At 35.2% G+C, this 13,529-nt stretch overlaps 1 protein-coding gene across 17 annotated transcripts in view; it reads left to right on the top strand.

The window, feature by feature from the left end:
• Positions 1 to 13,529, top strand: part of Trip12 (thyroid hormone receptor interactor 12) — a 131,952-nt gene that overhangs the window by 65,918 nt on the left and 52,505 nt on the right. For 16 of the 17 annotated variants that reach the window (XM_021650882.2, XM_021650883.2, XM_021650881.2 and 13 more), the window contains 5 exons: positions 2,514 to 2,597; positions 3,629 to 3,724; positions 11,949 to 12,097; positions 13,220 to 13,255; positions 13,338 to 13,433. In XM_021650882.2, the coding sequence (XP_021506557.2) occupies positions 2,514 to 2,597; positions 3,629 to 3,724; positions 11,949 to 12,097; positions 13,220 to 13,255; positions 13,338 to 13,433 (461 nt within the window). The remainder of the gene's footprint in view (positions 1 to 2,513; positions 2,598 to 3,628; positions 3,725 to 11,948; positions 12,098 to 13,219; positions 13,256 to 13,337; positions 13,434 to 13,529) is intronic. The other variant, XM_060368738.1, reaches the window with a different exon arrangement.

The raw sequence follows: 13,529 nt of genomic DNA, 5'->3' as shown, positions 1-13,529 counted from the left end.
GAAGACTTTTTTTTAGAATAGTGAAATAGCAAGGAAAAATAGGCGTGTTCTGGTGTTTACTTTTTATATTAAGACTTCATAACTTCAAAAACTAATCCAGGGTCATATCCTAGAAAGCAACTAGTTTGTTTGTTTGTTTGAAGACAGGGTCTCTCTGTAGACGAGGCTGCCTTGAACTCAGAGATCTGCCTGCCTGTGCCTTCTGAGTGCTGGGATTAAAGGTGTACTCCACCACTGCCAGGCTAGTTTTGTTGTTTTTAAGACCGGCTCTCTGCTGATGTGTAGTGGCTGTTTTCCTCTATTCTGTTATTGATGTCGTAAGCAGGAAAACCCTCCTTCACCAAATAGTGGGGTTGGGTGTTGTTTATTGTGGTGCTTTTGGTTTTATTTTGTTTTCAAATTAAAAGTATATAAAATAAAGAAGATAGAGTTTTATAAACTATAAAAGACCAGGTTCTCACTATATAGCCCTGTCTGGCCTAGTTTTCAGTGTGTAGACCAGTCAGCTTTTCAGCTCACAGAGCTTGCCTTAGTGTTAAGACTAGGGGTGGAAGCTCTAATACTCAGTACCCATTTGTGCCCCACCCCTTTAAAAATTTTAAGACAGGGTTTCTCTTTGTCACCCCTGCTGTCTTGGAACTTCCTCTGTAGACAGGACAGGCCTTGAACTCACAGAGATCTGTGAGTCTTTGCCTCCTGAGTGCTGGGATTAAAGGCGTGCACCACTTTCATCTGTATTGTATCCAGTTTTTAATGCTTTTCTCTCCCTGATTATATTTGTCTATACTACAAATTATGTTATGTAAAGAAAAGCTGTGCTTTTTTGTCTTACTACAAGGTTTCATGACATACAAATCTTTCTAATGCCTTCTTTACTTACACATATCCTTAGCACCTTCTGGCAAGTAAAAATCCTTTTGTAAGCCTTCTAATGTTTTATCTTTCTTTTGTAAGAGGCCAAAGTGCTTATAAAAATATAAACTTGGCATTCTAAAATAGAGTATTTCATTTAAAAATTTTAAGTATTACTGATAAAAAATCTGGGTTTTGATTGTCTCTGTTGATGGTCGTTTTTATATATTTGACTTGTAGAGGCAGAAATGGTGTATGCTATGACTATAGTCTTTGGGCTTGACTAATGTTTTTTTGAGTTGACAGCTGTTAGTTGGTTATATTTTACAAAACAGCTTTCTCTTTATTCTTCAGTATAAAGGATCTCTGTAAGAACCCATGTCAATAATTCAGCATATAAGCATCTTAATGCTGCCTCTTTAGTATTTTTGTATAGTGCAGTTTTAGCCTTTCATCATCTTTATTATTATTGGGATTGTAACAGGAAAGAAACAGCTGATAGTATACATACATACAGAGCATACAGCTCTGTTCTCATCACTTGCATTAATAACTGATGGACTGGATTCAGCCTTTGGCCACTGTTAACTTTTTTTTTGGGGGGGGATTAAATAAAGGGTTTATTGCTGCTTACTACTCTCAAGTCATATTCTGTCAGAGAGAAGTTGGAGCAGAAATTCAAGGCAGAAAGCTAACTCCTGTTTTAACCCATATCTAAGAATTAAAAATAGAATTTGAAGTTACAGAAAATGTGTATTTTGAAAAATGTAGAATTAGTGGCTGTCACTTTGCCATCTTTTACTTTTAAACAGGATCCTGTTGGGTGTGAGTGTGTGCGCATGTTCATGTCTGTGTCTGTTAAGTGTCTGTGTCTGTGTATGCCCTATGCTGTTGATGAATTTGCCACCATGCCCATCTCAGAAGAGCTATCAATTTATGTCAGTCATAAACGTCTGTCGTCTTGCCTTTGTATTGTCATTATCTTGTAAGCAGGCTGATGGGATTATTAATGATGTAGTTATATATAGATCAAACCTAGGTATGAAGCTGTGTAGGTGTAAGCATATACTTAGATTTAGTAGACTACTAGTTTCTTCTCCTTTGGTCAGATTTATAGTATCTACTGTTGTTAACTTAAACTGGTTTGTTTGTGTTTTGGTTCATGTATGTTTTGTGTAGTGGGATTCTTCTGCTTTATTCTACTTTAACTTTTGGCATCTTAGCTTCTGTTTTTCTTATACTTCATAGCAATTCTTTGCACTTATGTTTTAGTTGTATTGTATATCTTCAGTATTCTATTCCAACAGGAAGAGTTTATATAATCTTTTTACACTCTTGCAGCTAGAGAAAACATAAATGGTTAAATTTCTGAAATATCACAATGGTTTTAGTAGGCTGACTTGGTTGACTAATGGCAGAAGAATCCAGAAGGAAGTTATTTCAAGGGCATGAAGGTTGCAAATTTATGTTTATGTTTATATAAAGTCGTTGAGCTCTCTTTTTCTCCTGAATTTTATGCCAGGGAGTTGTAGAATGGCTGAGTGTGTAGGAAGTCACATTTAATTTATTATAGTCTGTAAAGCTTTGGTTTTTCTTTAAGGTAAGCCAGACATACAAGATTAAATGCTCCTCCTAATCCTTACCTTCCCCCTCTCCCCAAGCCTCTAGTTCTGTTGCAGGGGCTGTTGGCATGACCACCTCTGGGGAGAGTGAATCGGATGATTCTGAGATGGGACGATTACAAGGTAAAGACAGTCATTGAGTTTGCAAGAAATGATTATCATGGGCTGCAGATAGTTGTGTTCTTGACTTGACCTCAGTTCATATATATTCACTTGAATATTGTCTAGCAATTCTAGGTGTACCTCTGGGAAATTTTTTTTTTCTTTATGACACCTTGATGATTTTGGTTCAGAGATGACCTGTCTGCGTCTTTATTTTTAATGTTTAACCAAGCAAAGCCTCATTTTTTCAAAATTTTCTTCACATGATTACATGTGTAATTGGCTTTAGTAATAAATTACGAAGCACCTCAATATGTTGTTGTTCTCTGTATCTAAAAACATAAATAAAATGTAATAGCATGGTTTTTCCCCCCAAGCCTCATGTTGTTTTGTAAATACTAGTTGGTTTTCTTTTTTCCTTAATGTTGTCAGAGCCTTTAAAAAACAATCTTATATTACATATACTCCATGTATGAATATGTGAGTCTGTACTTAAATCTCAGATGATGGATTTTTAATAGATTCCCTGTGTAAGGCTTACAAGAGACATTATGTGACAGTTTCACATTCATCTATAGTTCCTGAGAGAAATAAAAAGTTTTGGAAATCTCTGCCATGATACTTAATGAAAACCACTTTTCTTTGGAACTGGTAAAATGGTTTATGATTTTTCGTGTTTCTAAACGTTTGCCAAAATTTCTCTGAGAAGTAAGGTTAAGAGGAAAATGAAGCAAGGGTTCTTAATAAATGAGTTATCTAAATTAGCTATTTATGGTTTTTGTACATAGTTCTGATCAGTATACATTTTAAGCTCTCCCGAAAACGTCATCATATTTGAAAAAGTCATGGTAGCGTTTTAATATATGGTAACTAAATTAAATTGTACGTATGGGGTTTTAGAAAGTTAATGTTGTTTCCCTTAAAATTTCAAGTGGAAAGTAACATTGTATTAACCCAGTTGTGTGAGATGAATCAGTTCCTTGGCATTTTTTGGTAAGATCAGTTGCTTTAAGTCAGCTCAACTACTCCTCCTGCCCTTCTTTTTTCTTTAGCTCTGCTAGAGGCCAGGGGTCTTCCTCCTCACCTGTTTGGTCCTCTTGGTCCTCGGATGTCACAGCTTTTCCATAGAACAATTGGAAGTGGAGCTAGTAAGTAAATGCTTGATAATTTCTCCTCCCTTAAAGTCTCTGAATAAGTAGTTAAATGATATTTTTACTGCTTACTTGTTGGTGTAATACAGCATCTTTAAGATTTCTTTCTATATGTTTATTTTTGACTACTTAACTGAACTCATAAAAATGATGCACATTTTATAGTAAAACTTTAACTGTAGAAAAGAATCAGACAATTTTATCATCTGACTACATTTTTTTTTATCTGAAACTTTTTATGGTATCACAAAATTTATTCCATAAGAAAGTGAATCTGATAGGAATGATTTTTCAGCAGCATTACTTCTCACAAAGACTATCAGATTAATTATAACCCAGATCTTACATACATGGTTGACATAACAGTGAGTATTACATAGTCTTGATTTATAACTAAATACTGTCCTGAAGTTAAAAGTCCAATTAAAGTCTTCCTTGATTTACATTTAATCATTTTTTTTTATAATTTTGTAGTCAGCTTGGTAACCAGTTGATAAATACCATCAAGTAATTGGTATTAGTGTGTGAGCATATGTGTAACATGCTGGATGTGTGTGTTATGTATGGGTGGGTGAAAATACTAGGACAAGTATGTGGAGGTTAGAGGGCTACTTTGATGGACCTCAGGGTACCAGACTTGTATAGTAAGCATCTTTATTTGTTAAGCTATCTCCCGGTCCTTATTTTATTTTGTAGTTAAAATATTGTACTATAAGCTGGGTGTGATAGGACACGCCTTTGATCCCAGCACTTGGGTGGTGGAGACAGGGTACAAAGCAAGCTCCAAGACAATGCTATTGAGAAACCCTGTCTCAAAAACAAAACACACCACATATATACACACATACACACAACGAACCCCACATTGCATTATGTATAATTTCTATACCTGAAGCTTTCTTCTGCTGTGCTTTACCCACCACCAAACAAACGCAGCAATCCATTTCTGGCTTACTAACAAGAAAACTTAAAAAGCAGTTGTGTGTTTTTGTTTCCCTACATATCAAACCCTTCCACAAAGTTCCCTTGTGAGAGTTCTGTGAGCACCCAGGCTTCACTACAACTCTGGGTCCTTGGGCCTCCCCAGTACTGGTGGATACTACTGCACCTGTCGTCTTGAGAACTCTTGAATATTTATGTACTACTATTTACTAGTAGCAAATTATTATATAATAATTATTAAATTATTATACTGATCATAAACATTTAATCACAGTTTTCTGTATAAAGCTGCTTTGGACACAAGTAATACAATATATGTTAAAGATGCACATAGTATTTTCAGTACAGTTAAAAAAAAAAAAAAACAGAAAGAATGTAGGCCAGTTGGGAAGGGATCGAGGTAGGCTGGTTAGAGACTTCAAAGACATGAAGATTTCATCAGAATGTAAATGTAGTTAGATCTAGCTGGGTGTGGTGGCACACAACCTTCAGTGCTAGCATTTGGCAGGCAGAGGCAGGTGGATCTCTATGAGTTGGAAACCAGCCTGGTCTACAAAGTGTGTCCAGGACAGCCAGAGCTGCACAGAGAAACTCTGTTTCAAAAAAAAAGTTAGATCCGAAGGAAAGAATGTATGCTGCATGAGAATGGGGTTTGAGTTTGCATGGTTGTAAAACAGACCAGCAACAGGGAAATGTGGAGGTGCACACATCTACCCAGTCATGAAGTGCTCTGGTATGCTGTTCACAAGGTTGAGTAATTAGAAAACATTTTATAGTTTGTAGATGGGGAATGGCATGATGAGAACAAAAATTAAATACAGCCCAGGCCATATTTGAGAGCTTAACAGTCCTCAGCAAAGTACTGTTTCATTAATATCCTTAGTCATTCCCTTCACACTGAAAGCCAGTAGGCATCTGTATATATTTTAACTTCTAGCTAAAAATAAGCTCAGTTAAAAAGTTGAAGATGCTAGTGAGACTACATTTATCAAATATTGCTATTTTCATAAATTAAGAACAATTTGTTTTATTTTAATATGGATTCATACATTGTAGTCAATGTGTTTTTTTTTAAATAAACTTTATTTTGTCATTTCATTAAATTGAAGATTGGTAAGAAAATTTGTGTCAGGGCCTTGTAAGTTTTTTGACATTGAAATCTCATATAGCTAGGTGTGATGCTGCACACCTTAACCAATTTTTATTATTTATGAGTGTTTTGCTTACATGTATGCACCATTTGCGTATCTGGTGCTCAACAAGGCCAGAAGAGGACATCAGATCTTTTGGAACTGGAGTTAGAAATGATTGTGAACCACCGTGAGAGGGTGTTAGGAATTGAACCTGGCTCCTCTGGAACATAAAAGCCAGTGCTGTTAAACATTGAATGATATCTAACCCCATATACATAAATATATAAAATATAAATATATTTACATAAAATATAAATACAGTAATATATATGATTTATTTGTAGTATGTTTTCTGTATATTTGCCTCTCCTTCTGAATGTGTATACATATGCTTGTGTGTTGTGTGTGTGGGATGGGGCTCAGAGTCCAGTAAAGGGAGATGGATCCTATAGACCTGGTATTATAGGCAATTGTGAGCTGCCTGGTGTGGATGCCACAAACTGAACTTGGGTTCTCTGAAAGATAAATGATAGGTCTTAACTGCTGATCCATCTTTTTCTAGTCCTTAGCCTACTTCTTAACCCATATTCTTCCTGGTGTTGGTTTGAACTAAATTGTAGACATAACATAATTTAAACTCAGCTGGGTACTGTGCCTTTAATCCCAGCATTCAGGGAGGCAGAGGCAGGTGGATCTCTGAGTTTGAGGCCAGCCTGGCCTATAAAGCGAGTCTAGGACAGCTAAGGCTTTGTTTTGTTGTCTCAAAAACAAAACAAACAAAAAATATCCAAAATCTTTATATAGGTCATTGTTAACACAAATATGTAATTATCATGTTTATTTCTCAATAGTTTTAGCATTAAATTTCTGTTGCTTAAAATATTCTGTTTCTTATTAATTGCTACCTCTAGCAACTGTTTTAAATTTGACTCTGTTTTAAATTTTGGTATGTATGTATGTATATGTGTCATGTGCATGCAGTGACTTCAGAAGGCTCAAGAAGGTGTCGTAACCAGTAGAACTGTAGTTAATCTCTGTGTGAGAACCCTGGGACTCTGACCCTGGACACTGAAATCTGGACTTAAGATCAAGTGTTCTTAGCCTTGTTTCTCTAGACTTGGATTTGATACCTCCCGATCCCCCAATGAGAAATAATCATTCAGAGTGCTAGGATTGTAGTATTGGTGACATGTCCAGAGAGACTTCATCGTCTATGACATAGTGGAAGGAGAGAACTGATTTCCATATCTATGACATGACATGCCTGCACTCTGTGCACATGTAAGTAGAAACTTTAATAAAACACATGCAAAGAATTGTATAATTTCTGGTTGTCCATTGACAAACTGTTAAAACTCAACTGTCAAAGTAATGACAGTTACAAGATATAATTTTAGAAATAATTTACCGAAAATACATAGAAGATGACTTTCCCTTTTGTTTGATTACTTTGTAGGATTTTTCATATAGGGAAGCTGTTTTTTGATGTTATTTGCCTTGTTTTCAAAGTAGTGGTTTTAACATCCTCTTAAGTTACAATATTATTTGGGAGGGGGTACTTGTTCCAGATATTTAGTGATTTTCATTGATCTTACATTGTCTCGTTTGATTATGAGATTTTTTTTTTTTTTTTTGGTTACTTTCTCTGTGTTGCCTTGTCTATCCCGAACTCATTTTGTAGACCAGGCTGGCCTTGAACTCATAGAAATCCAGCTGCCTCTGTCTGAGTGTTGGGATTACAGGCTTGGCCCATCATGCCTGGTTCTTTGTTTTATTTATTTATTTTTTAATACAGGGTGTTGGCTATGTAGACCAGGCTGTCCTGAGCATACAGAAACCCCAGGTGTTGAAATTAAAGGTGTGTGCATTCACAACCTGACTACCTTTTAATATTTAAATAAGTAATAGTCTTAATTGTTTGGCTTAGGTTAATTTGTAATTTATAGTCCAGACTGGCTGTGTATATGACTTTCTGAGCCTTTTTGATAGTTTCTTTGCTTTCTTGTATGAGAAAATGAGCCAAATTCAGTGAAGTTTTCCACTTTGGGGCTACCTTGTATTTCTACTTAATCATGTATTATAACAATAGTATAGTGTCTTCATATTTTTGGGCTTTTACAAAACTTAAGGTGAGAACTTTTAACTTGCAGCTTGATACTCATTTTGTATTTTTTTGTAATTTTTTTTTCTTCTATAAAATTTTAAGTTCTCTTCCCGGGACAGTGCTTAGAGGCATTCAAAATGGTCCAGCATTTGACATACCACCGTAGGCTCTCCTACAATACAGCCTCTAACAAAACTAGGCTGTCTCGAACCCCTGGTAACAGGATTGTATACCTGTATACCAAGAAGTTTCGGAAAGCACCTAAATCTGCCTGTGGTGTATGCCGGGGCAGACTTCGAGGGGTTGGAGCTGTGAGGCCTACAGTCCTTCTGAGACTGTCAAAGACAAAGAAGGACATCAGCAGGGCCTACGGTGGTTCCAGGTGTGCCAAGTGTATGCATGTCAGGATCAAGGGGGCTTTCCTTATTGAGGAGCAGAAAATCGTTGTGAAAGTGTTGGCAAGCACAGAGTCAGAAAACAAAATAAATATGCAGCTTTTTTAAGTAATAAAAGTTGAGACTTGAAAAAAAATTTCAAGTTGTGTGTTTTAATGGCTACTCTAGAGATTATTACACATCATCTTGATTTATTATATATAGCTTACCTTAATTTAATACTTTATCATATCCCAAACTGAAAAACTTGCAGTGAGTTACTTCCTGGTCTCCTATGTTTTACTGTTGTGTTGAGACATTTGTTAGAATTTTGATAACACAATTATTGTTTTACATGCAATGTAAAAATGTTTATTTTTCTATTGTACTTAATTTCTGCTTGCATGATTTACTTCCAGCTGGAAGACCATATTGCATAGGAGTTAAGGGTGATCAATCATTTCTGTTTTTGTTTGAGAAATCCTTGTTGTTTTAAATTTCAAAGGCTATTTTCTCAGGTTTAACATTCTCAATAAGCATGTTGATTCTTTCTGATTGCCATAGTTTATCCTTTCTTTTGACTTTTTAGGAGTAAGGATGTATGTGTTGTGGTGTGGCCTTGAATTAGAGGTCTGCCATCTTCTCTCTCCATAGTGCTTAAAGGTGTGTGCCATCATGCCCAGCACCAATTTTATTTTTCCAGAAGTTTTCTGCTGCAGTCTTTTGTTATCTACTTACTCTGAGTTAATTTGAAATACTGCATTTTCACTTCTAAGCAGTTCATTGATTATTTCAGATTTCTGTGTTTAAATTCTGCAGTACCCCTCTTTTTTCTTTTGTTGGTAGTGGTGGGTCAGTTGAGCCTTGTGCATTACACTGATGAGCCACATTGCCAGCCTACTGCTTATGTTTTTTATTGTATTTGTCTCAGTGAATATCCTAGAATGTTGATTTTCCTTTTTTTTCTTCCTAATTCTTATTCCTGTATTCAAACGTTTTATCAGTTAAGTCTAGTAATCATTTTATTATGTGTTTCCAGCCTTTTACATAAAAGGCTTGACAGGGTAACTTCTGGTAGTCATCTTCTTTTTCTTCAGAAAAACATAAAATGTTAGAGTTCTGCAAACTGTTGCCAAGGACCAAATCTAGCCCTGCTTGTATTTATTTTGTTTCCTTTTCAAAGTTTGAATGGGAGTTTATGTGGCATTCAGAGGACAACTGTCAAGAATCTCTCTTCCCATAGTATTTACAGATTGCTCTCAATTTGTAGGTTGTCAGGCTTGAGCTATGACATCTCACTGCCTCCTCCTGCTTATTTTTTGTATCCTGAGAATGTATTTTTATATTTTTAGGTGGAAGGAAATGAAGCATTATATTTTGATTTGAAAATTAAGTGAATATCAGATTTCAGTACCCATCAATTTCAATCAATCAGAGCCATGTTTATTAGTTTTGTACTGTTTACCAGAATCAGAGTTGGATAGCTAGAGTGGAGATCGTGCGGCCTAAAAAGCCTAAAATAATTACTGTCTGGCTCTTAATAGAAAATGTTGGCTTGCCAACTACTGGTCTTCAGTGTTGCTTTCTGGCCTTAGAGTTGAATGGCTTGGCCTCGTCCCATGCTGGTCACATGGAACTTAACTTAACTTAACTTAACTTAACTTAACTTAACTTAACTTAACTTAACTGTTTTAAGAGTGTGAAATGATCCTACATCCCAAACCTACTGACTTAGTAATTGGATTTCTTCATACAGCAGAGGTACTTTGGGATTTGGCCATTGTTTTACTCAAGTTCTCTTAAAGAGAACACACACACACACACACACAAACACACACATAAATATATATGTATATATATACATTTATACATATAAATGTAAATATATGTATATATACACATATGTATATATATGTATATAATATATAAATGTAAATATATATGTGTATATATGTGTATGTATATATTTATACACACACACACATATATATAGAGAGAGAGCGAGCTTCAGATAATTGCACTCTCATTTATACTTAAGGTTGTCAGTCTGTATATTTATGAGATACTCATTGCATGGTATATTTGCTAGTTCTTCTCTTTGTAGGTGATTTTTGTTTCTGAGACAGACTTGGTGTACAGCATTTCCTCCTTTTAAAAAAAATTAATAACTACTGATGATTCTTCTCATTAGTTACTGTCTTTTTAAAATTTATGTATTATTTAATCAGATGATACGCTTGATGTACTGATACTAATATTTAGTTTAAAATTTAAAAGTTGTATTCTTCTGAACATATTGGTGCATTGTGTTTTCAGATAGACTTTTAAATTATTGCAAGGTAGTAGGCCCAGAAGTTATGCAATCGTTAGTTACAAGAATAAACAAGTCTTCAAAGTTTACACATGCCTTTTTGAGGTTTATGTCACTGAACCTTAATTATAATAGGAAACTTGTTTTTTTTTGTAAATTTGATACATGTTTAATTTATTTTCAGATAGTTCTTTTTCCAGTTTTATATATTGCAAAACAAGTGAGTTCAGCAGCCCTGTATGCAAATAATAATTTGAGTAGGAAAGCATCCATGAAGAAACAAAACAGATTTGTAGAATTTAGTTGTTTGTTTCTTATGCTGGGTATTAAACCCCATTCTCAAATACTAGGCAAGCATTGTTTATACCTCCAGCATTGACTTTAGTTTTGAGTGCTTTCTTCACTGCAGTGACAGCTGAATCTCAGTTTTTTCCAGTTATTTACATAATCGAATTGAATCTCAGTTTTTTCCAGTTATTTACATAATCGAATTGAGGCTTAAAAAAGGTAACCGCTCTAGTAGCCAGCACCTGCTAATGTAATTAGAGCTACAAAAGTTGTTCGTTTTGTACAGAATACCTCATATCTTTAGATGATGCTTTATTCTGCTTTTCTTAATTTTGCTTCTCCTTCTCTACTGCTTGCTTGTTTTCCGTTTAATCCTAGTGGATTTAAATAAACATAGCATTCCTTTGGCACCTGAACACCATTATTTAAGACATTTTATTTGACTAAAATTGTACTCACTGCGTTCATTTCTTGGAAAGTATAGATAAGGCAAAGCTAGCAGCTGTTCCTGTTTGTGGTGATTTGAATTTTGCTACTAAAAATGTGTCAAACTTCTTTCAGTTAAAGGCAGAAACCAAGTAATTGTGATCGATTAATTGTGTTAAAGCCGAGTGGGTGCAGTTAGTTATCTCCTGCTGTTAGAATGGCATAGACCCCTCTTTGTTTTTCTTTTTTTCCTTTTGATTTATAATCTTTGTCACCAGGAGTAGATATTTCTTTAAAGTTTTCTGTATTATCTCTTTCATTTTTATATGATTGGACAGACACTTGTTTTGAGTACTACTGAGTCATCTACCCAGCTCATTGATGTTTAATTTTAAAAAGGATTAACATTTTTTTCATGTGTGTGCTTTTGCATATGTGTATGCACATATGTATGGATACATGAGGAGGCCAGAAGAGAGGTGAGGTGAGGTTCTCTGAAGTTATAGTTATCCATGGTTGTGAGTTGTCTGGCATGACTGCTAGATAGAGAATTTGAGTCATCTTGAGTAAAAGTACTATTCTTAATTGCTGAGCCATGCCATGACTCTCAGTATTTAAAAGTAATCCTTCTTTCCCCTTGAAGGTTCTAAGGCCCAGCAGCTTCTTCAAGGACTACAAGCAAGTGATGAAAGTCAACAGCTTCAGGCAGTCATTGAAATGTGTCAGCTATTGGTCATGGGAAATGAGGAGACACTAGGAGGGTTTCCTGTGAAGAGTGTTGTTCCAGCTTTGGTAAGCATGCTGTTCTTCTATTAGCTCACTTGCCTATGTGCATGCTGGACAAATAAATACTCTGTTAATGAGCTGCATACATAGCTTGAGTTTGTGAATATTGTTCCACCAAATTTTTGATGAAGCTACTTACTTGATTTTCATTACTTAAATGTTTTAAATTATTCAACCCATAAGTAATGCTTTGCTCCTTCATTTTTTAAAACGTTATTAGGCTTTTTGTTCAGTTTCCCAATCTTGGGCCAGTAATAAGCTAGCTCTCTTTGGGTTGTCTTTGTGGTTGAGAAAGATTACGTGTTTGTTACTTATGTGCAAGGGAAGAGTTGTCAAGCCAGGCAGGATACTGTTATGTTTATACAGATATTAGACTCACAGCATATTCTATTCCTGGAAATTAAATAACTACTGTGCCTTCTTATGTATCTAATGAACTGACAAAAGAAGTTAGAAAAGTGCATGAAATCATCTCATTTGGTCACAGTCTCACATTATGGAAAGCTGGTATTTGAGTTCTGAGTAAAGTCTTGTCAGATACAAAGCGCTTCACACAGCCATCACTTAGCAATTCTATTCTTTTGAATGGCTTGATTTTTGGACACTGTTAAGGATTGATAAAGCAGTTTCTTGCCTTTCTACTATCAAAACTGTTGGGAAGAGTCTTGAGGAGGGATCTTTGACTATCTTGGCCTGCAGGCCACATTTTACTATATGATTGTTAAACAGTTACAAGGATATTCATTTCTTTCAGACAGGCACAGAATTTAAACTGTGGTTTTCATTCCATGTCAGTATTAATTCATGAAATGTCAGTCATTGCTGCTTCTGATGATCTGTCAATTGGCCAGTCCTCAGTGATATGTTAATAGGCTTCTGAATGATGTTAGAACTACTGAAATTATTGGTTATAAGCAATAGAAATGAAGATTTTCAACTTGGGTCATGAAATTGTGGTGCCTACTAGCAACATTGCCATAGCATGTAATGAATGGTATCATAAGTATAATAATTTCTGGGTGTATGTCTTGCTGTTACTTTTCTGTGGTGCAAGGGACAATTTTTTTATTCAGTGAAGCGCAAAAAAAATTTTCAGAACTTTCCTAATACTTTGTTATGTTTTTATAGATAACGTTGCTACAGATGGAACATAACTTTGACATTGTAAGTACATCATGTATTTTCTAAAGACAGGTTAAATTTTAATTTGAGTATTTATTGAATGCAAACTCATCTTGTCTCTTAGATGAATCATGCTTGCCGAGCCTTAACATATATGATGGAAGCGCTCCCTCGGTCATCTGCTGTTGTGGTAGACGCCATTCCTGTCTTCTTAGAAAAGGTAGTCATGGTTTTGCCCAACCTGTTCATAAGTACACATGAAGAATCAAGTTTTAAATTCTTGAATTCATTTCAATGATGTAATTAAAGTATGTGT

The sequence above is a fragment of the Meriones unguiculatus genome, chromosome 15 (assembly GCF_030254825.1).
Source record: "Meriones unguiculatus strain TT.TT164.6M chromosome 15, Bangor_MerUng_6.1, whole genome shotgun sequence".
Classification (NCBI taxonomy): domain Eukaryota; kingdom Metazoa; phylum Chordata; class Mammalia; order Rodentia; family Muridae; genus Meriones; species Meriones unguiculatus.
Note: the sequence above shows the minus strand (reverse complement) of the source record. Positions and strands in the feature narration are given on the sequence as shown.